Here is a 24,898-nt window from a genome sequence, read left to right as displayed (position 1 = left end):
TCATATTCTTGAAAGAACTGCAGTCTGTTTGCTGAAAAGGAATAATGTGTTTATTATAGACTCTGTTGCTCTTTATATGCTCTGTCTTGAATACCCAGGGCATGTGGTTTGATTGGAGACAAACAAAATAAGACACCCTGATGTATGTTTCGTTCTCTCAGGTAAAGTACAAGTCTGACTTGAACTGGCTCAGAGGCATTGGCTGGACTCCCCCAGGTTCTCACAAAGTCGAAATGGCAAGAAGAGCTGCTGAGCTGGCGTACATTCGGGAAATGGGATTGCAGTCTGCTCAGTATGGACCTGGAGTTGTAAGTAGAGTAAACTACTCTCACAGATCCCAGCAGCTCTGCTCTCTAGAAGGCAGGCAGGCACACATCCCATAGAATGCTTTTGAATGCTCCCTGGAGTCTACAGTTCTTCTCATTATTTGAACAGAATATGCATACTTCCTTCATGAAGCTTTGTTGCTTTGTGTAAACCTTAATTTGAAGGAATTCAAGAGAATTCATCACTGTCATTGCTGACGAATTCCTGTAGGGACTAGGAAGTGCCATGGAATAGGATTTACTTATACTGTGGGATGTGTTTCACTTAACTCTTGAATGTTGTCAGATCAATAGGTGTCCCGGTACGTCCATGGAAAGCAGAAGCAGAGGTGGAAGGGACTCCTTGTACAACTGCCATTCTCTTTTCCTAATTCCACTGAGACACCGTGTGCTGCCATGTAATCATGTGTTGCCCTGTAACCTCCACTCGCAGCTGTATTGACAGGCTTGATGTAGACTTCTAACAGCCTAATGTGTGCTGTGGGAGGCTTTTTGCACAGGGGGAATGATCCAGCCTCCTCCATCTCTGTCCAGCTCAAGATACAAGAAATTACAAGCTGGGATCTTCCAGGTTTTTCTTCTCTTTACCTCGACAGGGATGACTCCCAGTTCGCAGTGTCCCAGCACAAGAGAGCAGAAGTCCATGACTTGTGGCCTCTACAGTTAAGAAGCGTTAAGTTACAATAGAAGAGAAGCTCTGCACTTGAAATGCTTGTTTCGTTTAAGTTTTAACTTTGGCAACAAGTCAAACAATAATCCAGCCCAAGAGAAACAGGACATATCCATGGTTTATGTTCGCATCTGAAAAGTTACTCTGGAAATAAATTATAACTATGGTTGAGTAATGCAGGCAGTGGGGACTGCAGGCACTGTCTTCTTAAGCTCTAGGTATGATAATGATCTGATTGTCCAAGGGCAAGCTGCAGGTGTGCAATCCACCTGGAATTTGGGTATTTGCTGGCTTGCTTTTTATTTAGGGCTCAAATTAGGAATTAGGATGTGAACACATTCAGTCCTTTGATATGTATGGTACCTAACCTATGTGAACGGCTCCATTTTTTACACTTTTCCACCTCAGAGGTTCGCTCAGTGCAGGACAGTGATTTAGATTTTGCTCATTTGTTTGCCAGTTGTGATAATTTTTAATATGTAAGTATTTTTTATAGAATAGTTAAAACCTTCTTCTGTCCACTGGATGTCCTCATAATTTACATGGGTTGGGTTTGATTTTACAGGACCAATTGGAGGCAGAAGGATCTCGGCAGGTCACAGTCAACCCTGATGCTTCAGAAATTCTGCAAGTCAAGAGAAGGAAAATGCAGCTGCATCAGAAGTAAAGAAAAACATGACACAACACAAATAGATTTTCGTCTTGTCCTGAGAATCCTGTAGCTTTTCCGGAAGCATGATAGATGGCATCTAAAAACTTCTTGTTTTAAAAAGCAACCTCAACATTGCAAATTATAACTGATCATTTTATTTTTGTGCAGCTACTTGGTGATTTATCACTGTATGTATTACAGCATCTGATATTTATCTGTAGATATCTGTAGAAGCTGTAAATGAAACTAATACTAGGTGACTGGCAGGCTCAGCTTTGTACTACAGATGAATGAACCGGGTCGGTAGAATATAAAATAATTTGTAATGAATAAATTGGTTGAATTGTTGTGGTTATCGCAATAGGGGTAGCTATTGATAGATTAGGTAGCCGCTTGGAGAAGGTTGTAAACCCTGGAATTCAGATGCAAGGGACATCACTGTTTTAAGGAATTGGCTCTTCACAAACATATCTATTCTTTATACCCTGATTTAATACCAATCCCGTTTTTCAAGTTTCTGTGCAGACTAATTGAGCAAAAATTACACAATTTGACTTTTATGAAACACCAAGAACTATCCAATAGCTTCAGAGCCATACTTTTTTAATGGGATTTAATGCCCCCTAGGTCTCACCAGTATTGACGTTAGGCACATATATATCTTTGTAGATCTGGAGCATAAGGAGCTACCCTCTAATCAGGAATAAAGTAGATCATTCCAATATTATTTTGTTCCTTTTTCAATCTGGAATGCATCACTGATGGAATTTGTGGTTATTTACCCTACAGATGTGCTTTTAAAAATAATTCTCCTGCCTGATCCTCTCTCCTCAGATAATTGCAATGGCACAGTCTTGCAAACTTAGGCACATCATTTTTATGTATGTGAAAAATGGTACTGGCTTTAAGAGCACACACCAATAGTTTTAAGGTGTCAGGGTCCAATGACTACAGAAAAAACACACCTTAGACAGGTCATGTCTTCTTAGAGGGGAAGAGTAAATGGCTGGCAGCAGCTGAGCCTGCAGAATTTTCAGGGCTTGAAAAACAGAACTGGAAACATTGGTAACTGTGGCTCTGTTTGGTTTGGGGAAGAACTGGAGTTGGTTTACTTTCTGATCTGTTTTGCTGCCAAATGTGGGCTTATTTCAACCCCCCCCAAAAGAAAAACAGTCACTGACACACTAGCTAATGCTCTAAGGCTATTTTCAAGGTGGCGATGAAGGATGCCGCATGTAGGCCATCAGAAAATATTGGTAACATTATTGGTTGAAGAGGAGGTATTTGAGGAAATGATAAAAAACAAGCAAATTTCTCAAGCTTACCATTTGTTATTCCAAAGCTGTCTGCTAATGAGGTGACCTTGACTCAGACCGAATTTTGGATTTAATCCAACTGAGAAATGTTGTCACCTGGGTATAAACTCCTGGCTTGTTTTTTAACCCACATCCATCACCCCAGCTGACAAGGCCATATACATAGTAGGAGCCATTTTCTACGCAAGTTAGTGGGCCTCCGGAGTCTCCCTGATGAGAAAAAGCACACATGTATAAAAAACGTGAAGCAAAATGTTAACAAAAATAATAATGCTCCCCTCTCATCATATGGCTTTGAAGCTGTAATCATGGGTTTTTTTTCCTAGCGGATGTACCAACAGATGCTGCTCAGTCCCTGAGTAGGCTTGCAGTTCTGGAGACAGGTCAAATGATACCAGGGTTCTGGGATGTTAGTTTTTGTTTGTTCAAGTCTGTGATGTATATCTGACAAGGTCACGTGAAATTTCCCAGGCATGAAAGTACCAGGCATTCAGAGACTGAGTTAGAAAGGTAGAGATGTGATCCTTGGTGTAAATGAAAACACTTGCCTCCCACACCCCTCAAAATGACTTTATTGTGAGCTGGTTGGTCTCAGGTTTTTGTTTTATTGCTGTTTTCTATTGAAAAATGTGCTCACAGTGGTAGTTTGCACCTTAGGAATTGTTGTTCAAACACTTCCCCATCTTAAACAGTACAAATATGAGCTTGCTTCACATTTGCGCTAGCTGTAATGAAAAGAATTAACAACCCTGACTTTCCCTGCGAGTCGTAGCTCTGATAGTGAAAATCAGGTTAGAATTGGTGCTCGTGGCACAGGCCATAATAAAAAGAGAAAAGACAGGCAAGTTTTCAGGTTATTACAACAAACTGCCTCAGAAGCCAAACTTCCCAGGTGAGTCTCTAGCTTCCATCGATCTGCCTGTGGCTGACAGTGACAATATCAGCTCTAGGGGTATACACTTCAAACTGTGCTGAAGAAAGACGACGGGTGTTGAAATACATCGATGGGAGAAACAGACACATATGCAGCACTCTGCCAAAAGTATTACTCTGCACAGCCTGGTTATTTACGCAAAAAATTAGTGTTCAGATACAGAAAAAGCAACAGACCTGACAAGAATCAGCTCTGGGTCTCTGAAGATTTCCTGCACAAAACATGCTTTCATCCAGCACGTGATCATATGCTGTGGGTGAATTGCATTTCCTCTGTGAAATCAGCTTGACATTGGCATCTAACAGCTGACGGGATACTTCATCTATGGGATGTGCACCAAAAAAATGGAGTCAGCTTCCTCCCAATCCTGTTACATGTTGTCTTTGTTCAAAATATAAGCTTGCTTGCCATTTGGAGGGGAAGGGGGAAGGGCAGGGGGGATGCATGTGCTAGCCTGGGAAGAAAAGAATTATCTGTCTGAAATGATAAGGGTTAGAGTTGGAGCCTGGAAGCTTCACTCAGGACACCGAGTTGTTGCCTGAATAAAAGCAAAGTCAGGTATTCAGAACATGGCTCCGATCAGCTCTGTCTGCGTAATCCTGCTTTCCAAAGGTGCTGGTTGTCTGCAGCTCCCATGGGTCCCAATGGGACTTTGAGTTGCTCAGCACTTCTCAGACTGGTGCCATTAGATGTTTTAGTACGCAAGCTAATGAAATAGATGAAACCTGAAAATCATACAATATTTAAGGGCAATGATTAATTACAGTGAATCTAAAGACATAACTTGACATCTAAAGGCAATAGCCAGACCTTCAAAGCACTACATCTGTAGATAATTAAAGGTGGTTTATAAGTTTGGTTCTGCATGAGTTTCAGGAAATATTGCATTTCTGCAGTGATTTCCTGAAATGCTAATAGCTCTGCTCAAAGAAGGAGCCGTCTAGTTTGAACACATACAGGGTACTTGATATTCTTTGTTGGGTAAAAAAATAAAATCCCCCATACCCTTTTTAAGGGAGACTTTTTATTTGGAACTTTTAAAAAATGTCCATTAAATTCTGTTGGTGCATTCTGATCAAATGAACACACTTGTCTCTTGTGGACTTCAATGAGAGTTACATCAGAAGGGAGAATTTGGTCCTATGTATCATATGAGGCTGTATCAGTCACAAAGCACTAGGACACCTACTGCAGCCTCAGTGACACATTTTCCTTCTGCTGCTTTACAGCAACACATCAATCAGAACATGAGAAAATGCATTTTTCAGAAAATTGCCATTATCTTTTTTTAAGAATAGTAATTTCTCCCCTTAGGATTTACTGCGGGCAAGAAAGGTTTTGGACAGAGCTGGTTGAATTTTAAAAGCTTTGCATTTTTATTTTTTTTTTTATTTTTCAGCGCATCTGAAGATCCAGATGCTGCTTCTGAAAAGCTTTATCTGACCCAATGGGCTGGAAATCCATGTGAAAATTCCTGTCTTTCTTGGTCCTGTCTTGAAACACACAAACAATACAAAAGCCTCTCTCTTGATACCTTCTTGCTTCTCTTGCTGGCTGCAGCTGAAACCATGACACGGTGTGTCAGATGGCAGGCAAAAAAAGATGCGTCAGGGATTTTTTCAGAATGCTGAAAGGTTTGGTTGCTCTAGCAGTTGGAAATTTCTGCTAATGAGTAATTTCTATGGCAGGGCTTTAGCCTTCCTTAGTTTTGAACTTCATGTCTTGGTCTCACTAAGTGCCTAGGTCCACGCTTGGGTCTGGCAATTGCTACTGAAAGCATCAGCCCACCTTGCCATGAAGTACCCACCAAAATCCAGCTAGCCCACAAATACCTGTCTCGGTTGCACCCCATCCAGAAATGAAGCAGTCAGTCCCAGCAGGAAAGAAGAAGTCAGGCAGGCACACTGTTTTCACATACTTTGTTTCCACTGCACAGTGACCATCAACTGGCTTCAATTTAAGTAGTGCTGGAAAGAAGATAAACAACACAAAGTGTCTGTAGCTAATTTTAATGCCTAGCCATCGTTACCAGTCTGTGGCACAACGATGGCAAAGCTGCACATACTTGATGTTCTGTTTGCACTACATGCCAGACCTATCCCTGTTGTTTTGCTCCTCCCACACAGTGACCTCTGCCTGCCCATCACGATCCACATCCCAAAGCTCCAAACGGGTTTAACCCACAATTTGGCCTCATTATTTCCAGAAGATGGTCTCAATGGGAATTTTACATTGACTTTAGCTGGAGAGAGGAGCGTCAAGCAACTGAGGCTGGAGGTGAACCACAGGAATATTCAACAGAAGCGATTTACCGATATCATTGTGTGGGATACCATCCTTCTCTTTGTATTTGGAATGTACAATGATCTTCTCCACATCAAATATTTGCTCTTGATGCTCTCTCTTCTTGAGGTTTTGCTTTCCAAGGACTACTTGGAGATTTTCTGCTGGTTGTCTGGGAAAAAAAAAAAGTAAATTACATACAGACATTGTCTATCAGTGGTGGTGAAAACCTGCACCTTTAGTATCAGGAGGTCAAGATATTGCCCTCTGTCATAGAGCCATGGCCACAAGATTTCCTGAGGTCATTACAGGAGGGCTTAGACAGGGAAGCAGTGGCATCAGACGATACATGTGCTCTTAACTTGTTGCAATCATGAAATAAAATGTTTTAAAGCCACATAAATATGGTTTCCTTTGCATTTTAGGGCAAAGTGGTAGTGTGCACACAGTCTATTACTGTGACTGTGATGATGATCAGCAACACAGGGAGCCATGGGAGCACAAGTCCTTGCCACCGTCTGGGCATACTTAAAATCATGTGTTCTGGAATGATCTCCAGAGTGTAATTTACCAGTTTGAAAGGATGGTGGTTTCTAACCTGTTCAACAAAAATGTTGAAGGAAAAGTCATATTCTAAGCTCACTGGCACATGAACATAAATTTTTGGCTGTTCTGGGCATCTCAATTATAATGCAAATATATGATGTTGCTTATGGTAGGTATCCCAATCTCCCCTGAAGTTTTCATAGAGTCCTTCTTTCATACATTACAAAACCTTGTTACTTTCCTCCTTTTTTCCTCTTGCACAACTATTTTAGCTCATTTTAGAGTGTGTGTGTGTGTGTAAGTTTCATTTACTATTCCAGCAGGCACCATTTTCAAGTCTATATATATTTTCATGTATGCGTTCGTTTTTTCGCATACATATTTTTCTTTAATTTGATTCCCAACAATCATTTGGATTCCAAACCGTCTGTAATAACCATCCTGATTTTCATATGTTTATCCACACTAGGCACAGGACATGCACCTACTCAATGCAGTGCCCAGCAGTCAGGACCCAGCACGGTTTAATCAGCACTCCACCACAGAAATGTCTGTTCCTTTTTGAAGTCTTCATCTGCAGAGATGCCATCCAGGGATGTTTGCCAGCTGTAGTCTTAGCTCCACCATAGATTCTCTTGACAGTTCTTTGAATTTCTGGTTGTCCGCATATTTTGAACATTTCATTTGATCCAGGTGGGTCTGTTGGGCTGTCTGTTGGCCATGGGCTCTCTTCAGCTGCATTGGAAGAGACTGCAGATGTACAATGCAGACATAATATCAGACTGGAGGAGTTAAGTAATAGGGGGTCACCTGCTGCTCTGGACCACCTACACACTGCCAAGCAGCTCACTTCTAATTCTTTACCTGTTCCTGAGCAGGGTGAAATGTCACAGAAGTCCCATTCTACTTTGTGTTTTTTTCTGATGTAGCACCAGGGTTTTTCATCCTCATCGGGACTCCTGAAGGCAACGGTTAAGAGTGTCAGCCAGCAGGGATGGATAAATCTCCACAAAACCCGTGAAAGAGCTGAGATGCTTAGGGGAGCAGCCTCATGCTCCCATATGACAGCCAAACTTCCAAAGATATTCTTTCATAAGATTTGACAAAGAAGGTGCCTGAGATAAGAGAGTGGAGCTTCTGCCATTTTACTCTCCCCATACCTATTTTAACCTTAAGAAAAATGAAGAAGAGATTCAGGGAAATGAGGGCTGCTTCTGGAAGCCCCACATCAGTAGGGAATGTCCCTTTAACATCCTGGTTTTTCATGAACAAGCAGTGTCTAGAAAGATGTGAGGTCTTAACACCACCAGTTTGCCAAACTCATGAGCAGTTTGCTCTCAGTGCTCTCTGATACAGACCTTTATAGTTGCTTCACCAAAATGTTACCTGCAGAAGTTATGTTCACCGATGCCATAAGCGTCGGCGTCCTCCATAAAGGCATTAATAGTGTAGTCCAAGAGAAGATGGGAATTCCAGTGCAGGCAGGTCTTGCCATTCGCTGCTTGGTTCACTTTTCCTCTGTACTCAGAGGAGGCCTCTCCATAACAGTCATCCGGTCCTGGAGGAAGACAATGCCAATATGAAAATAACTGTTATGTTGTTCCTTGCCCAAAGTGTGTCCTCTTCCTTCCCTTCCTTGCCCTATGTTCACTTTACAGAGGATCATACTGGGTCATGTAATGATATCCCTTATCCTACATAGGCCAGAAACAAGGGTATTTGTATATGTATAAACAGCATCTGTCCGGCTTGAAGAGTGATTGACTTCAAATGCCTGAAACCTCTTTGCATGGTAGAGCCCCAGCAGCAAAGGGGTGTCTTAATGCCAAAGGAGAATCTCTCTGCCGGTGGCACAGCCAAGAATTGGTATCAGCAAGATCAGAGGGAGGTGGGCACAGAGCTGCTGTCATGCTAGGGCAGTGGATGTGCCGAAAGGAAGGCTGTGGGGTTGTGAACCTAACCTGTAGAGGTTAGGTGGTGGAGGAAAAGTCACCTGCAATGTAGCAGTACATGGAGTCTGAAGTGCAATCAACTTTTAAAAGAGAAAGAAACAAATCCTTCTCATTGGAAACGTGTGGGATGTGTGCCCATGGTGGCTGCAGGAGTCAGCTTCTTCCTCCGACACTCTCCCCAAGGAGGCCGGTGCCCTGGGCGCAGTCAGGTGCCGGGACTGTATCAGCCAGCCTGGCTGCAGGGGGAAGCCAGACCCTGGCTGCCTGGAGGCTTCGCCCCCACCCTTCCCCCCAGCGCTGTGACATACCGATCTCACAGAATCTCCCTCGGAAAGGTTCAGGGCACTCGCAGGTGAATTTTGATCTGATTCTGTGCCGAATGCAGGTACCTCCGTTTTTGCAAGGATTTGGCCTGCACGGTGAAGATGCTGTCAACGTGGAAAACACAGAAGAGCCTTGTCACTCTGCTAAATGCTGTACAGCCACTCACACACCCAATGGAAGCCGGGCAGAGCTCCCACATAGCCTGTTGGCTTTGAGTTCTTATGAACTCGAAAAACGTTTAGCACTGGGGGGTTTACCGGTGACTGAACCACCACCCTGTAAGTCAAACGTGACTCCTCACTGACCAGCCCCGTGGACGGGAGCTGGAGCAGACTCAGGCTGGATGACCAGGGTGGAGGTTTCCCACCACTGACTGGCCATGGTGAGGACACATTCACCATGCTGTGTGTGTGTCCGTCGTCCCGTCCCCGCCCCCTCCCAGGTCACTCAGTGTCCTGCCGAGTGCTCACCTTGTCGGCAGTCCGGTGAGTTGTAGGGGTGGTTGCAGCTGCACTGAAAATAAGGTGGGGTTAATGTAATCAGGCAGTCCCCCCTGTGGCACCTCTTCTCCAAACACATGTTCTTCACTGTGGAAAACAGGGACATGAGGATCATGGGAAGACACGCTTTCTCCTGATGCTCCAAGGAGGCTTTAATTTAGCAAGCGTGGACTTGGGATTTCCCTTATTGTTCACAGTATCTACGGCAAAAAATCTACAGGATCGATGAGCAGCTCCCTGCTACTCACCTGGCAGGGGATAGAGGAAGGCTTTCTGCTCACCTGAAGCTCATTTTACTATATACTGCTTTAGACAGACCTTGGTCTGGACGCAGAGCTAAGTGTGAGACCTATGGACGTGACTGTGGTGGGCTGTCAGAACCTGCAGCACAACCAGCAGTGGGTTTATAAAGCCCAGTGTTTGCTTCCATTGACAGAGCTGTAACAGCAATATTAGGGGCCAAAATAAGGAGTGTAAGTTAGGAAAAGAGTGTTCACCTTTCTCACATGTAGTCCCAGCATATGGCTCTGGGCAGAGGCAGCTGAAGCGGCTTCCTCTGTTCTCACACTCACCGTTGTTCTTGCAGGGGTTGGAGGAGCACGGGTCTGCCAGGGCAAGGATGGAAATTGTTTAGTTTGACTCAGCTTCTCCACCTCCATCACCTGCTTTTTCTTTTATTTTCTGACTGCAGAAGGCTGCCTTCCCAGGCACAGCATCCCATGTATCATGTGCCATGCTTCTGCATCGGCTCATCAGCCACAGGAGCAGCTATGAGTTGCTGCAGAGCGTATTGCAAGCCGTAACAGTTCATGGCTTCAGGTCTGCAGCTCCTCAGCTTCCTTTGCCACGTCTATGATGGAGTGGTAACGGGGCTAGTCCCTTCCTTTGCTCAGGGACAGATTTGCCTCTATGGCAAAATCTGAGGGCCAGAGCTGGCCCTGGGCATCCGCCTTCATGCACTTGGTGTGGAGGTGTCTGGATTTGGCATTGCCAATGGTTGCAATGCGGCACTAAAAGTCCTCTGGGTGGCTACTGCTCCAAGGGAGCAGGCACCTACTGAGAGTCACTTGAGTGCTGCTCCTTACACCACGCTCAACTTCTCCACTCCAGGCTGCCAGGAGCAATTGGTATTAGGGACAGCCATATACCAGCTCTTTCTTTGCACCAGGGGATAACCTAGGGGATGTTACAGGCAACTTCCCTGTCTCTCCTTTCATGTTCCCTGAGCAATCTCAAGGAGCCTTTCCTATTCTCCTGAAGTTTGGAAAAACAGAAAAAGAAAAGAAAAAACCCTGCAACTGAGAAAAGGAGGAAGAAAAAAAAAACCAAACACCAAACCTGCTCTACATTTCATTCCCAGCATAAATACAGAACATATATCCCATGAAAACAGCAATTACATCTTACAGTGTCTATAGACAAATAAGCCTGTGCTTTTTTTTTTTTTTTTGTAGTAGCAATCAGAAATGTTCTGCATGATCAGAATCCATCCTGTGAAACCCGGAGATAAAACACAGGCTCCTTACAAGAGAAATACAAAGGAGAACACTGCAAACGATCCTCCTAACTCATCCCTTTGATGCAGGCATTTTGAGAGCAGGCTGGCAGCCGAGGCCTGCCATGCTCATGCTGCAAGCACAGGATTGGGATTTTACCCCTTCCTCTCCTCCCTGCCCACCCCTCAGAGGTACCTTTTTTAGTATCACTGTAGCCAAAAAATGACTCAAACCAGTCAGGGTCTTCTGAGAACTGCTGCTGGAGGAAGGGCTCCTGCTCTGGCTGCGTGTACTCATCGTAGTACTCGTACTCATCAGCCTCATCTGCGGCAAGGGGTGAGAAGAGGGTGGAAAAACAGAGGGATTACAACTGCTAGAAGGCGAGAAGGTGTGAAAGAAGTTATCCTCCAGGATGGACAGTCTTTTCCTCCTTCAGGTTGTTTAGGATGCCACTGGGTCTAAAGCTCATATCACCTTGAGGACCAAAGGTGCTGTCCAGCTCTTGCCTGCCGTGGGCAGAGCTCACCCAGCGCGGCCACCCCTGAGCTCCGCCGGCCCCAGCTCTGCCCTCGCCGCAGCTCCCACGGGGTGCTGGGGCCCTGGCTGCCCGGTCGATGGCAGCCGGGACCCCCAGAGGGGACACAGGCAGAGCCTCTGCAGGCAGGGGCATGTGCCCCCCGTGTGGCACCATGGCCAAGGAAGATGCTGATGGCTGTTACCTGCACAATGGGAAAAGGAGATTTAGACTCCTACAAGAAGCAGGGATTTTCTTTGTCCAGCTGTTTCGATCACCAGCATCACCGCTACTGCAGGGCAAGGCAAGACCCTCACCGGCACGCAGGTGCCTGCTCCATGTCGGGACATGGAAACCCATTTTGAGGGAAATTGGAGGGGAGTGAGGGCCCAAGGCACCTGCCCCCCTACGTGACCCCCTGCCCACAAAACCCCTTTTGCGGAGCGAGGGCTCAGCGCATCAGACCTGTGCTGGAAGCCCATCCCCCAGAGCCTGCAGCCCCCCAGCAGTCAGCGTCCTGCCCGGGAGCCCGGCGCAGGCGGCACCCGCAGCTGTGCCAGCCCGCGGTTCTGGGGGTCGGCTGATTAAAGTGGGCTGGCAGCTCCTTGCGTGGGTACGGCGGCTGACAGTGGAAGCCACTCCGCTGTTTCAAAGACAAACTATGGTAATGAGCAAAGCTATGCTACGTACAGAGACATTTTAAAAAGCTCTCCCCTAGGGCCGGACCGATGGCCCCATGGATAATGCTCTGCCTTGAACTGATTATCGACTGCATTATCTTAGTTTTCTCTCCTCATTCATTCGCTTGCAGCCTTTATCTTTATTCTTTCTTTGCTTCTGAAAAAAAAAAAAAAGAATTTCCACTTTTGTACAATGGGTGTTTTATATTTCATATTAAAATAGAACCGTCTCTTTTTCTTCTTTTTTTTCCTACATGCCAACTCTCATTTCTCACCAAAAAAAAAAAAAAAAAAAAAAAAAAAGAGGAAAGTTTCACCTCATTTATTGCTATGTCAAGTCAAGACTCCTTTTCCTCAGCTCATTATTTCCACAGGAGCTGAGTCTCGACAATGTGCAAGTGTTGCAGAAGTGTGTGCCTTGCTGAGGAACAGAAGGATCTCGCTGGAAGATAAGGACATTGTCTACAGTGAACAAAATTAAATTTAATGTGATGTAGTTAAGAAAGGAAAACAAAAAGAGGGTTTTGCCTGAAATGCAGCCTGCAAGCTCACTTTGTCAGAGGGGAGAATTTGCAAGCAGACTTGAGTTTGAGGGGATCATTTCAAGGAGTCTAGGTTTGTTTCCCCTGTTTATCTTCAAAATCTTAGTGGGGAATATTGGCTTTTATTCCACAGACGCTTTCAAGAAGTATTCTGAGGGATGGGGTAGCCTTTCTAACAGAAAAATATACTATATGCTAAAAGTTATGAAAGATGAACAGGGGAGTTATGGCTGCCAAAAGCAGACTGCAAACATGCCCAGCATGCTTTACAGGCTGGTGAGAACTGTCTTGAGTCAACAGAGGAAAAACAAGTGCTCTGAATGATCACAAAAAGCTGAGCCACTGTAGAAGCACCTACCATGGTTTTTAAGCCAACTGCTCAGTGTAACTATGGTGTTAAGAAATGAATATACTGTCACTTCATTTTGTAACATTGGCATCATTTCTTAGCAATGAATTGTTTATTAGCAACACTTAGGAAATTACTTGTTGACCCACCATTGACTATTTTAAGTGCATCTCTGCGGTAAAACCCAAGCTGGCCAAGATGCAATTCCTGTTTTGCAGGATATCTGCTTCTGTCAGCTCTGCAAAGTAGAGGAGGACAAATCCCCGTTTGCACTGACAGGGCAGATGACCCTTGGGAAGTTTTGGGACAAGCTAATGTATACCTCAGGCCAATTTGGCACCCAGCAGCCCTCAAGGAAGGCACTTGTGGGTGGCCAGGGCTAAGGTCATGCAGGTGACACTGAGCAACCCCCTCGTGGGCTGGTAATTACCATTAGAAGAAATTTTATGATCAAACCATGGAGTTAAGGGTGCATGTGGAATGGGCTGGGAAGACAACAGCAAACGCTTTTGGGTACCCTGTCTCACTGTGAGAGCAGTGGGAGTCAGGAAGCTGAGCTGCCTGGCCAGGAGTCCAGCCAAGGTGACGTGAACATGCAGCTGACGTGAGAAACCACCAGCGTCCCTGCCTTCTCCATCACCATCCCTCTTTATGAAACTGTGAAACAGGAATAGCTTCTATGGGTCACGTGAATGATGCTTCTATCTCCCAGCTACTCCATGTCCTCCCAAACTGCATGAAGCAGTGAGCAACAAAGAACAGAAAACCCCGACTTGGGTACATGACATCAAACTAAAAAATGTCTTCTTATTTATCATAGCTTCGACACTAAATAACTATTTGGCTTCCACATCTCTTATTTAAGAACTGCTCCCATTCCATTTTTTTAATTATTCATAACAAGCCATAGGTTTAGTAAAGCAAAAACAACACTATTTTTTATCTGAGCACATAATTAATGCACAAAGTCTGATATACTGGTTGATTTAAACATATTACTAAATCAGAGTGTTCGTTCTTTGTAAGTGCTGGAAAACCTTAACATGCTTAAAAAAGCAGTGATCTGACATTTGTCACTGAAAAGTGACTATTACATGAAATTAAATTAGACATCCTGCATGCAAATTTTCAAAGAATAACTTTCCTCTGTGTAGTACAAAAAAATCCCCCCATAATTGATAGGCAGAGATTGACTTTTAAAGCTTCAAATCAGCTTTGAGGTCTGGGTGATCTTTTAAACTACTCAAGCTTTCATCTGCAGTTTTTCACATTGCCAAGAGCTGTCAATCAAGCAATGGATTTCTGATCAATATCCCCTTGTTCATTAGCTTACACAGGCTCTCTGTTATGGAGAGAACAGATATCCCAACACCGGTAGTCACACTGTTTTCAAAACCTTCACTGGATCAAGTCATGACTAATGTTCCAAGTGAGAAAGTGATGCATTAGGATGCCATTGAGTGACCTGAATGGCCAGGTAACTTTGTTGGACTGCAGTTGTCAAGATGAGTGATGTGCAAAGTTAAAGCCTATTGCCAACACACATCAAGAGCACCAGAAAGGACCCAGCGTTTATTCAAGCTCTCTGAACCTCTGGGGATTGACTGAAATCTGGCCTCATTTAAGCAGGATGAGTTTTTCCACCACCTTTCTAAATACTTTTTGTCTCCAGCTCTGAGAATAATGTCATGTTATTTTGATGAGGCTGAAATCCTGACTGTATTTTAAATAATGAGATGTCCCCCATTTAGTTCTGCAGAGACAACCTCGCAGTATTTCCTCCTTTCCACGCGGGCTGTGGCTGGGAGTATCTGTGGCTTCAGATAGAAATTGCAAAAGAAGTGAGACCAGCTAACCACAAAGCCAGCGAGCCTTTCACAAAGTTTGGTGGCTGCTGCTTAAAAGCAGATTTACGGCACCTTTTCCTTGGAGGGACGGGTGCTGGGTGAAAGCGGGTGATGACAGCTGAAGGAGTGGGGACAGCTGGAGGGTGGGGAGTGGGAGAGTGCCGGGGCAGTGGATGCACAGAAGTAAGTACCAGAAAGCACAAAGGAGGGAATGAATTAAGAAATGGTGAAAGTGATACTCTACTATCAAAAGGCAAATCAACCAGTTTGCACAAGGCTTGTGCATAAAGCATGAAGCCGCACACTCAGCTCTGTGGCCAGATAATTGCAGAAGCCAAATACTGAGTTCAGATACACAAATAATTTGGAAATTTGTTTTCTGCACACATCTTGTTAGAAGAGCAGCATTGATTTGGGGAAAGAAGCAGTGCTTTATGAGCTACAAGCCTGCTGGGCTTGCAGGTTTGACCTGGAAGCCAAAATGCCACCGGAATGAACAGGAATGCAGATGAATAATGAGTGCATAGTAAAAGCCACACTTTTTTTGCAAGAAAATGAGCAAAATTAATGCAATACTTTTTTAGTTATAAATTACAAACTCATGTCTAAGAGTCACTGAAAACACTAAAAGGAGGAGCAGGGCATAAATACTAAACATCAATAAACCCATAATCTTCTATGTGAACCAAGCAGGCTGCGAAAGGATGTACAAATCCTCACACAATCTACACATCCTCACACAACATTCATCACAGCTTTTCCCTTATCAACATCTTGATGCTACATAGTCTTTAACAATTTTTACTTGCATGAGCTTGTAAACACTTTTTGAACGTTCTTTCACTTTGGACAAATCCTTGCAGAAATAAGTTCCACAGTCAGTTGTAAGCTGCAAGGGAAAGTTAGCCTTCGTTCATTCGACCTTCAATTTTCATGCACAACTGGACTCTTTATTTATCCTTCTGTGAGGTTTGCAGCCCAGCACCATGACCTGTCCTCCAGCCTGTGACTCACTGTGTCACCCATGGGTCCCCAAAGCTGGGTTGAGCACATGAAGCCACAGAGTGGCAGAAAAGTCTTGGCTTGGAAGAGAGCTGTGAGTTACAGGTGTGGTCTAGGAGTACCCCATGATCAGCTGCAAACTGGTGCTGCTGCACCTCTGTTTTGGGGTTCAGTGCGCCAGACATGCTCCTTGCTGGGACCCGACTCAGCGCTGCCTCCTGCACTGACATAGGGCACATGAGGGGGTCTGCAAGTGCTCACCGTATTACTTGTCCAAAGTCAAACTGACTTTCTACTTGATCACAAGCCTTATTACGAGCTCAGTAAACCTGTACATGGAGTTAATAAAATTCAGTACAGGGCACTAGCAAAGGCTTTTGATGGGCCAGGTTGCCAGCCTCTCAGTTTTGTATGCAGAAGTTAAAATGAAGAAATTGAAACCACTTACCGCGCAGCAGGTCAGCCAGGAAAGAGAAATGGGAAGCCTGCATGAGATAAAAAAGGGCAGAGAGTCAGTTTCTGGAAAAACAAAAGGCATCACGGAGCTCAGTGTGTGGCACAAAGTTTCTGTTTGCTGAACATCCAGATAAGCCTGTTACCCAGTTCGGAGCTAACTGGGTTGGATTTTAAGAGCTCTTTCAAAAGATTAACAGGATGTCTTAAAACACCCATTGCTTCCGACAACCTGCTTGGGAAGCTCTGGCTTTTCTGAGCATCCAGCCTAAGCAGCTGGGCTGGTGTGCTTTGGGAGAAATCTGTCCTGAATGAGTTAAATCGCCTGTTTGCTTATTTATTAAGTGACCGAGCACTGACTGTTTGTCCAACTTCTCCGAGATACCGACAGAGGCCACGCTCCAGCCGGCTGCCAAAGCCGGAGGCTGGGACATGCTCGGGCAGGGCAGAGCGGAGGTCAGGCAGCGCAGCGCAGCCCGGGACCCTACACCTGGTGCGGCTGGTGGGATCTGGACCTCCAAGCTGGAAGGCTGTCAACAACCCTTGGATGGAGGAGAACATTTCTGGCACTTCCTGTGAGGAAATGCCATGTGTCTGACCTCTGACGTGGGGCTCCAGCCTTTCCTGTTTGGCTCATATCAAGGGCAAGCAACAAAAAGGAACAGAAGAAGGAAAACAGCTCTCAGCCTTTAAAGAGCGTGAGTGAGGTTTGTCTGAAAGGAGACACACTGACTCCATGCTGGGACGCATCCCCTGCGTGACGATTTCAGCTTGCTTTCCCTCTCGCTTTAAATCCCAGCTGCGGACAGGATTACCTGCCTGTGACAAGAATACATGTGCTAACAGTTGGTGGAAAGAAGGAAATTTGGAACTGCTATTCCTCATCCTTCACATGATTTGTCAGAGGAAAATGTGTTTCAAAATGACTTAACACACGTAATAGACAGCATACATGCACACACACTCACACAGGATTATTATGTGCACCTACACATTGCTACAGATACAGCCAACTGTAAACACTCACCCTGTTTAGTTGTGCATTATATATAGAAATGATATATAAAAGAGTAGCATTCTCAGCTAACACTGGTTGTGGCTAGGAACAAAAAGCAATGAATAAGAAACAACCCTCAAAAAAACCTCAGAACTCACACTTGTGAATATTAGCTGGAATATATAAATGAGTTTTTGCTTCAGGCACGTTTGCATCCCTCTTGTGTTTGAGCCAGGGAGAACAGACACACTCCAGCTCTCCCCTTCCCACTGACTCAAACTGAGCAAGAGCCCCTTTCCAGGTGCTCTTAAGTGAGCCACACACACACACACACACACACATACCCACACCCACCCCTAAATCCTTTGCAGCTGGAAGGACACACACGCTCACACAATTGCCCCTCCTGACTGAGTGCAGGGATGATGGTAAATGAACAGGCTGTAAAAGCTCTGCCTTTGGTGCGTGTGTTTCTTGAGTGCAGGTACAGGCTTTGTCAGATCCTTTGCCAGACCACAATGGAGGCTGTATAAAGAAAAGGACTAATTGCTCCATTTACAATTACTGGTCATGTTCATCCATAAACACAGACCAAAACAAACCCTGCAAGTGTACTCCTTTCTTTTGGAGGAAAAGATGAAACAAAGAACATGGAAGCAGCAATGGGAGCAGCGTGAAGCAAGAAACGTTTTGTCTCCCTCCCCAGCTCTGTGGTGCTGTCTGCCTGATGGGGTTGGAAAGGGTTTGGAGGCAGAAGGGTCTGACTTCAGCCAGGTTGCTCCTGCGCTGGGGGCAGCCCTTGGCACCGCATGGGAATGCTGGAGGGCTTCAGCCCAGGCTGAGCGAGGTGCAGGACGTGACTACATCATGCTCTTTTGTGCCTCAGTTTCCCCCAGCTGTAGAGCAGAGGTGATAGTCTCACAGTGCCCAAGAGGATAGCTCATACACCAAGAGAAGAAGAAAGATGAGAGACCTAGCACTTTGCTATGCTACTTTCTTTTCCAGGTTATGCACCTGGCCCTCCCATCCAAGCGCTCTGGGGGCAGAGCTGACTACAAAAGTGCAGATACCCTAAAATCCCTCTTGCAATATACTGGTGCCCTAGAAACTGTGCAGCTTTCCAGTAGCATCCTTCAGAGCAGGCAGTGGCTTGTACTCTAGCATGGCTGAGTCCCACGTTTTAATTCCTGCTTTTGGATGAAAGCCTTTATCTGCTGCCACAGTACAAACGTCACTGGAAACAAAGCTCCTGGAGCACCTGGCACAGGGAGATCCAAGAGTCAAACCCAATCTTTACCATAAGGCTCCAGTGTCCCATTTTGTCCTGGAGCTTTTCGCCTCATCATGTACCTGTCACAAGCTGCAGCCGCAGAGCCACAGGGGACAAACTTCCTGTCAGAGCTGACCTCTCAGTGTGGAGGCTTTCATTCTCCCTTCTGGGGTCCACTGGACCACTCATCAGACCACACTGGTTGTGATGCATTTTCACCCCTGCTAACCAGCGCAGGGCCAGATTTTAGCCCTTTGGCTCCCTGCATTGAAGCCTTCCATGGTGGCATGCAGCAAAGGAGGGAGAAGCGCTTGCCTCCTTCCCTCCAGCCTGCTTGAGCTTGCCCTTTCCTCCATGCCAGGAGGGGATGCAGGATGCAGGACGTGGGGTGCAAGGTGTGGGATGCGGGATGCAGGACGTGGGGTGCAAGGTGTGGGATGCGGGATGCAGGACGTGGGGTGCAAGGTGTGGGATGCGGGATGCAGGACGTAGGGTGCAAGGTGTGTCATGCGGGATGCAGAAGGAGGCTGTTAGGAGGGGCCACAGGCTGGGGGAGGCGGGGGGGTGTGGGGTGTCCAGGAGGGGTCTGCGGGGGGTCTGCAGGAGGAGGGGCTGCAGGGAGGGTGCAGGCAGGGGCAGTGAAGGCAGGGCCTCCTGCCTGCCGTGCCGTATTTGCTGATGGCCAGCAGAGGAGGATCTTGTCCTTCCGACGAGGTGCAATGCTGAACCCAGAGAGGAAGAGAGGAGCAGGATTCAAACAAAAGGAGGAGGGGGCCGGGGGGTGGGGGGGGGCGGGGGGGAGAGAAGAAATTAGGCTGCGGGGCTGGTTTCACCAAACATTCGCCTTACTGCAGCTCGACACCGATACTTTGTGTGCTCTCTCAAGAGGGAATAAAATCGCTGGATCCTATTCATAGCAGGTCCACAGAGACGGGGGACGAAGCTGGAAGAATTTGCAGAGAGCAATTTTAAATTTTATTACTTTAGGCTCATAAAAAAGAAACTCTACACACACACAAAAAAAAAAAAATCTGGGAGAGACATTTTATATGGGTACCGGTGCATTGCTGAATGTGAAGCCGAGTACATTTATAGGGCTCCTAGAAAAAATGGTGGAAAAATGGCTGAAATTCGAAATATCCTAATTTCACCTGACCTTTGTTGTTTGTTGTCATCATCGTAATGATTAGCACTTCACTAAAACTTTGTTTCTCCAAAGAACCATCAAAATTTTGCAAATTAGGCTTTGTACCAAGGTTGTACGCTGCAGATACATGATACTCTCCATTTTTCCATTTCAACTCCTCAAGGAAAGAGACTAATGAAATGTAATATATTTCAAACAGTAATGCCAGAATCATGCTTTCTTGGTCTCGGAACAGAATCCTACTGCTCTCTCTCAGACAAAAATGTCCAGTTAATCTCTGGCAATTCTTTCTGAATAAAGACAGGAAGATTTGACCCCAAATTCAAGGGAAATTATTTACAGCTGCCAAGGGCATTCTGCAGTTGAACTGTTTATTGTGCCTTTGGTACATTTGCTACCTTTTATTACAATCAAAATGAATAATTAAAACACAAAAGCAGGTGAAAAAAACAGGCAGCACAAAGGTGACAACCCAGGGTTAGGCTGTGAATCTACATATGTGCAAAACAGAAGTCATTCCAGAGAAAACAGTGTAGCTACTCAAGCTGGCACGACAGACTAGCAAAAGGGGTGAAAACTACCTCTGCAGATGTACACACTTTGCAACAAAGCACTACAGGAGTTCAAGCATTAAACTACGTTGGTAGGAATTGACGTGTTCCCTTAATTGCACTAAGTTGTGCAAATTCTCCTGCAACTTGTCAGAAAGTGGCCTCCACAGCAGAAAAACAAATATTACCCCTTTCATTTGCTCCTCTGTACAGTCACAGCTTTGCAGCTGAGAAGGAGGTGGGATGGGGATGAACTGGAGAACAAGCATGGATATTTGATCAACTTCCATCCACAACTGACATAAGGCGTGAAGGAGCCATGAGGGCAGACACAACTACTGCCTTTTCGTAGTGAACCCCTTGATCCCGCTGACAGCTCTCAGTGGGAACCTTTGTCTGGGCTTCTAGCCAAAGGAGGAGGGAATCGACAGTTCTGATGCTCTTACAATCGGCCAGATTTTTGCCTGCAACCATCTTGGGTAGTGACAGTCTTTGAACTTCAAGGGAAAGTGGCTTTTCCAGCAATGACATTGTATTTCTCAGCCAAGGCCACGGTTGCAGTATAATGAAAGCAGGGCATATTATCATCTGGAGCACACATGCAACACGTTGTATTTTTAGCCTGGGAAACCATCCTCTGAAAGGATTCCACCAAGACCTCTGAGGTCTTCACCTCTCTACTAGCAAGACACCTCCTGCCTCCACAGTGAACCGCAACGTGTGCCTCAGAGTGAATGACATGATCCTTATCGACTGGCCCCAAGGTACCCAGATAAGTTTACATCTAAAGTCTTTATTTTGCTGACTATTTAGTCGTGAACCTTTCCCATGGTAGCACCTGATACTAAACCCACAGGGATCCAGGAAAAAGCGAGAGCCCTCAGAGGTGCTGCTGAAACCAGCTTGGTTCTCTGCACAGGCGTTACCCGCTCCTGTTTTCCAAGAGATCAAAGTTTCCAAATTAATCTTTGCACTGTAAGAGATGGCCTGGTGGCAGCTGGCTGTTTTTAAAGTTGCTCGCTGGTGGATGAGGCGTGCTTGTGCTCCCAGGTGGAAAAAGGGGTCAGCCTTGCATGCCACAGCAAGGGGAAGCTACACAATCTGTTTCACGGGGGCTGCAGGAGCCGGCTCGTCACACTAACACAAGTGCGCTGCGCTATCAAACGCTTTCCCAGCCAGTGCCGGGCATGCAGGTTATCCTGCTAGACTTAAAGCTTATGCAAAGTCATTAAGTCCCTTTAGTTACACGGGATACCAACCTGCACGCTTCAGGGCATAAGCTGATTGCCTTGGGGGGTCAGCGAGGAACGCTTCCCTCTTGAGAGCACTTCGCTGGGGGGTGCTCCCAGGGCTTTGCTGCTTTCCTGCTGCGCCAGGCAAATTTAGGTGAGTGCTGCAGAAGGGCAATGCACCTGGCGGGCCACAGATCTGGAGGGACTTGACAACATTCACTTTATTTTGCAGTGATCGGTTGGCGACACAGTGGAGCATAAAGCCCTTGTGTCAGTGGTGCAGCACTGGACAGAGGGTGAGGGGAGCAGGAGTATTCGTTTACTACAAGAATAGATCCGTTGGTGGGTAGAAAAGGATGCCAGACAGAGCTGCCTTTGGGACACCCTAAAATATCGGTCTCCAAGCACCCGAGGCGAGGAAAGACCTGTACTACTGGTAGCAGTTTCCTACCTGCTATGGGCTGACTAGGAGACGGGCACTGATGATAAGTTTTCTTTGCAATTATTTGATCTTCATGTGATACTATAATCCTTCCCTTTCTGCTACTAAGCGCACTTGGTTATTGGAGTAGTCATGGCTAGTGACTTCAAAATACTCGCCATCACAACTAAGCAGACAGCCGTACCCTGAAATTCCTAAATATTCAGTGAAGAGCCACCTCTGCTGCTCTGCCCCCAGCATGTCTTCCCCTCTGCTGCCAGGGGTGTCAAGTTTGCAGGGAACCTTGATATGACAAAAATATCTGAACATCTGTTCATTTAAAAATCACTTTTTTTTTCCCCCTATAAGCATGTGCCCAAGCACTTTAGAGCATTGTTAAATGGGAGCTGCAGCCTGGTCTGTGAGCAGTTTCATCACTGGAGTGTTGTGGGATCCAACTCGGTCTTGTCCTGTTGCAGATTTCTCTAGCCCAACTCAGCACAACGTTTAAGCATACCATTTAAATCTATGTGTATTTCAGAAAAGTTGCTTCAATACAAGTCTGACTAAGGAGGGATACACAGCTGAATTGCACAACGTGCTGCAGCAGAGCTCTTTGGATTTCTCTTTGGCTACGTAAGGAATACTTAACAATACAATACCTTATGGCAGGCACATTTCTACTACAGTATCTTGCTGAGCAAGTGTAATTGAAAGTCAACACCCCCATCATACACCACCCCCCAACCTGAGAAGACCTGTCATGTCTGAAGACAACCTGTGGTATAGTTGCATCATGGATGCTAAAATAAAGGTCCAAATTTTGTTCTCACTTGCACCCATCATGCAGCTTGATGCCGTCTATGGAAATCGTTTGGATTCATGCAGGTGAAACCAGTTTCTTTTCAGGTAATAAAAAAGAACTGAATGGGAATTTTTGCCTTAGGGTCCTGTTCCAAATCTGCCAGATCCATGAATGTCTGAGTGCTTTCCCATTCTATTTTGACCAACTCGATATGAGCTACTGCTTAAATCTGCATTTGACTTCTGCTGTGTATCTCCAAAAATATTTATTAATCAGAGTGTCACTTATAAAAACTCCTAAAACCATGCTTGAATAAAAATGAGAATTATGAAGGTAGATAGTTTTGGGAAAGGATGGAAATAGGAATTTAAGGGTCTTTTCCATGGTTTCAGCAAAGTGAAAAATCTCCTAATTTTTCATTCAAACTATATTGGTGTAACTTTTTCTTTGGAACAAATCATTAAGGCAAAAATGTCCTCTCATAACATGTTTGTCATGCAATGGTCACATCATGGCCACTCATTCCCCTCTTTTTTTTCTGGGATCCATGCCAAGTGCTAAGCCAGAAAACCTTGTTATATTAATTATGAAGAAAAAACATGTTTTATTAAAAACTAGCCTGCTGAATATTCTGTCGTGCTGCTTTTCAGTGACAGCAGAATTGCTTTTGCATTTTAGCAGTGTTAATGAATTTTCAGGGGTGGGGAGAGTTATGCACTACATTTTCCACAGCAATATTTGAGTGAAGTCAGATTAGGATTGTCAAAGCTAATGAATCAATCTAACGCTTAGGACGAGTTAGGAAAAATCTGTGCAAGAATTCGTGTTGTCTAAGACTGCACCTACGTCTTCCTCATTGAGTATGAATTAACACAACCAATTCATTATGAGCTTATTTATATTAGATTGCGTTCCCACAATGTCTGTAAAACTGGCATTGAACAACCCCAGAGCTGATCCCCTCAGTAAGCGGCCACATGTACTGGTGGATCAAGTGTGCCATACCCACTGCTGTCAGAGGATAGATAGCTCTGATGATACACTAATTAACAAATACCTATTGTGTCGCAAAAATCACCGGTTGCAAATTCACTGAGCTCTTCAAAAAGATCTATAACCTATTAAATCTCCTCACTATATATTTTTCCCAAAGGACTCAATTTAAACGTGTCAACATCTGAAATTTTGCAACGCATGTCAGTAAATAAGAACCTGCACACACAGGAACATCATTAGGAAAGCAGGGGTTTGAAAGAACTTTGAATTCCTTCATGAGAAAATCTACTTGCTTGCAATGCTTAGAGGAACAGAAAAAATGTTTTTTAAACCAACTTTTAACTTTGCTTTGGTTACGAGTCACTCTTTCAGTCTTCTTTAAAGAGATGAATAGGTTTGGGAAAGTCTATCAAGCTCTGCCGGAGCAGGGCTCTGGCCATCTCTAGCTGTGTTGAATATTTTGCCATTAACCTTCCTTCCATGTTGGTGCTGATGACAATTCAGCCATCCAAAACACACGGCTGGGCTAAATTTTACCTCTGACAAAAGATGGTGCCAAATTGCCAAGCCAGTGCATACCCTGACCTGTTTAGTCGGGTACCTAGTCCCTTCAGCATGAAGATGAGCTGCTCATGCTGCATCCCAGTGGTGTGTGGGGTCTCCCAGTGCCCAGGGCCAGGGGAGCGACTGCCCTCCCCAGCGCACACCCTGGGACGCAGGGTGGTCACCCAGTGCACCCAGACAGGTCGTTCCTTGTCGCTGTAGGTATCTGCTCCAAAACCCCCACAGGGCTTCCCTCTTACGCAGCATTTACTTGAGCACCTCAGTGTCCTGAAATGTGAATACTTGGCTAAATGCTCCTCCGGCTGCCCGGGAAGGGCTCGGCAAGGAGCAGAGCTGGCAATGGCAAGAACAGCAATATAAAAACATACTCACGCACAAATGTGTGTTCCCTAGGAGAATGACCAGTGGAAGAACCTGAAGGGTAAAAGCACTGTTGACCATCCTTATGCTCGTTTTTTCTTGAAATTAGCTTTTTCTTCTTGCCTACGTTTTTTCAGATAAGCCACAATCATTCGAGGGTGAGCTAATG

The 24,898-nt window shown here is 45.3% G+C and overlaps 2 protein-coding genes and 1 long non-coding RNA gene across 5 annotated transcripts in view; 2 read left to right on the top strand and 1 right to left on the bottom strand.

The window, feature by feature from the left end:
* Window positions 1–2,963, top strand: part of LOC119153529 (nebulin related anchoring protein) — a 54,151-nt gene extending 51,188 nt beyond the window's left edge. The window contains exons 41-42 of the mRNA XM_037400123.1: window positions 162–308; window positions 1,562–2,963. Coding sequence (XP_037256020.1) covers window positions 162–308; window positions 1,562–1,663 — 249 coding nt within the window. The 3' untranslated portion in view covers window positions 1,664–2,963. The remainder of the gene's footprint in view (window positions 1–161; window positions 309–1,561) is intronic.
* HABP2 (hyaluronan binding protein 2) lies at window positions 28–24,898 on the bottom strand. 3 transcript variants are annotated; one of them, XM_037399074.1, is made up of 14 exons: window positions 24,742–24,898; window positions 16,382–16,418; window positions 11,195–11,323; window positions 10,001–10,108; window positions 9,474–9,590; window positions 8,988–9,107; window positions 8,114–8,285; window positions 7,592–7,686; window positions 7,216–7,462; window positions 6,211–6,353; window positions 5,731–5,865; window positions 4,075–4,220; window positions 2,974–3,174; window positions 28–1,621 (listed from the first exon to the last, which is right to left on the bottom strand). In XM_037399074.1, exons 1-13 carry the CDS (start codon window positions 24,808–24,810, stop codon window positions 2,998–3,000), a joined length of 1,695 nt encoding a protein of 564 aa, XP_037254971.1. In that variant the 5' UTR covers window positions 24,811–24,898; the 3' UTR covers window positions 28–1,621; window positions 2,974–2,997. The 3 variants fall into 3 exon arrangements, with proteins under 3 accessions (XP_037254971.1, XP_037254970.1, XP_037254972.1); XM_037399073.1 differs by having other exon boundaries at window positions 11,195–11,331; window positions 16,384–16,418; XM_037399075.1 differs by lacking the exons at window positions 16,382–16,418; window positions 24,742–24,898 and adding an exon at window positions 12,204–12,342.
* Window positions 19,482–23,436, top strand: LOC119153137. The gene is made up of 2 exons (XR_005106058.1): window positions 19,482–21,115; window positions 21,816–23,436. It is a non-coding gene; the product is annotated as an uncharacterized LOC119153137 (long non-coding RNA).

The sequence above is a fragment of the Falco rusticolus genome, chromosome 9 (assembly GCF_015220075.1).
Source record: "Falco rusticolus isolate bFalRus1 chromosome 9, bFalRus1.pri, whole genome shotgun sequence".
Lineage (NCBI taxonomy): Eukaryota > Metazoa > Chordata > Aves > Falconiformes > Falconidae > Falco > Falco rusticolus.
This window is presented reverse-complemented; position numbering and strand designations above follow the sequence as displayed.

Excerpts from the sequence above, each read along its gene's own strand:
- HABP2 (XM_037399073.1), bottom strand. The coding sequence starts at position 24,810 with ATGGTCAACAGTGCTTTTACCCTTCAGGTTCTTCCACTGGTCATTCTC. Across the intron at positions 9,591-10,000 it reads TGGGACTACATGTGAGAAAG|TGAAGAACATGTGTTTGGAG; the intron begins GTGAACACTCTT and ends TGTTTTCCACAG. Across the intron at positions 9,108-9,473 it reads CTCACCGGACTGCCGACAAG|CATCTTCACCGTGCAGGCCA; the intron begins GTGAGCACTCGG and ends CCACGTTGACAG.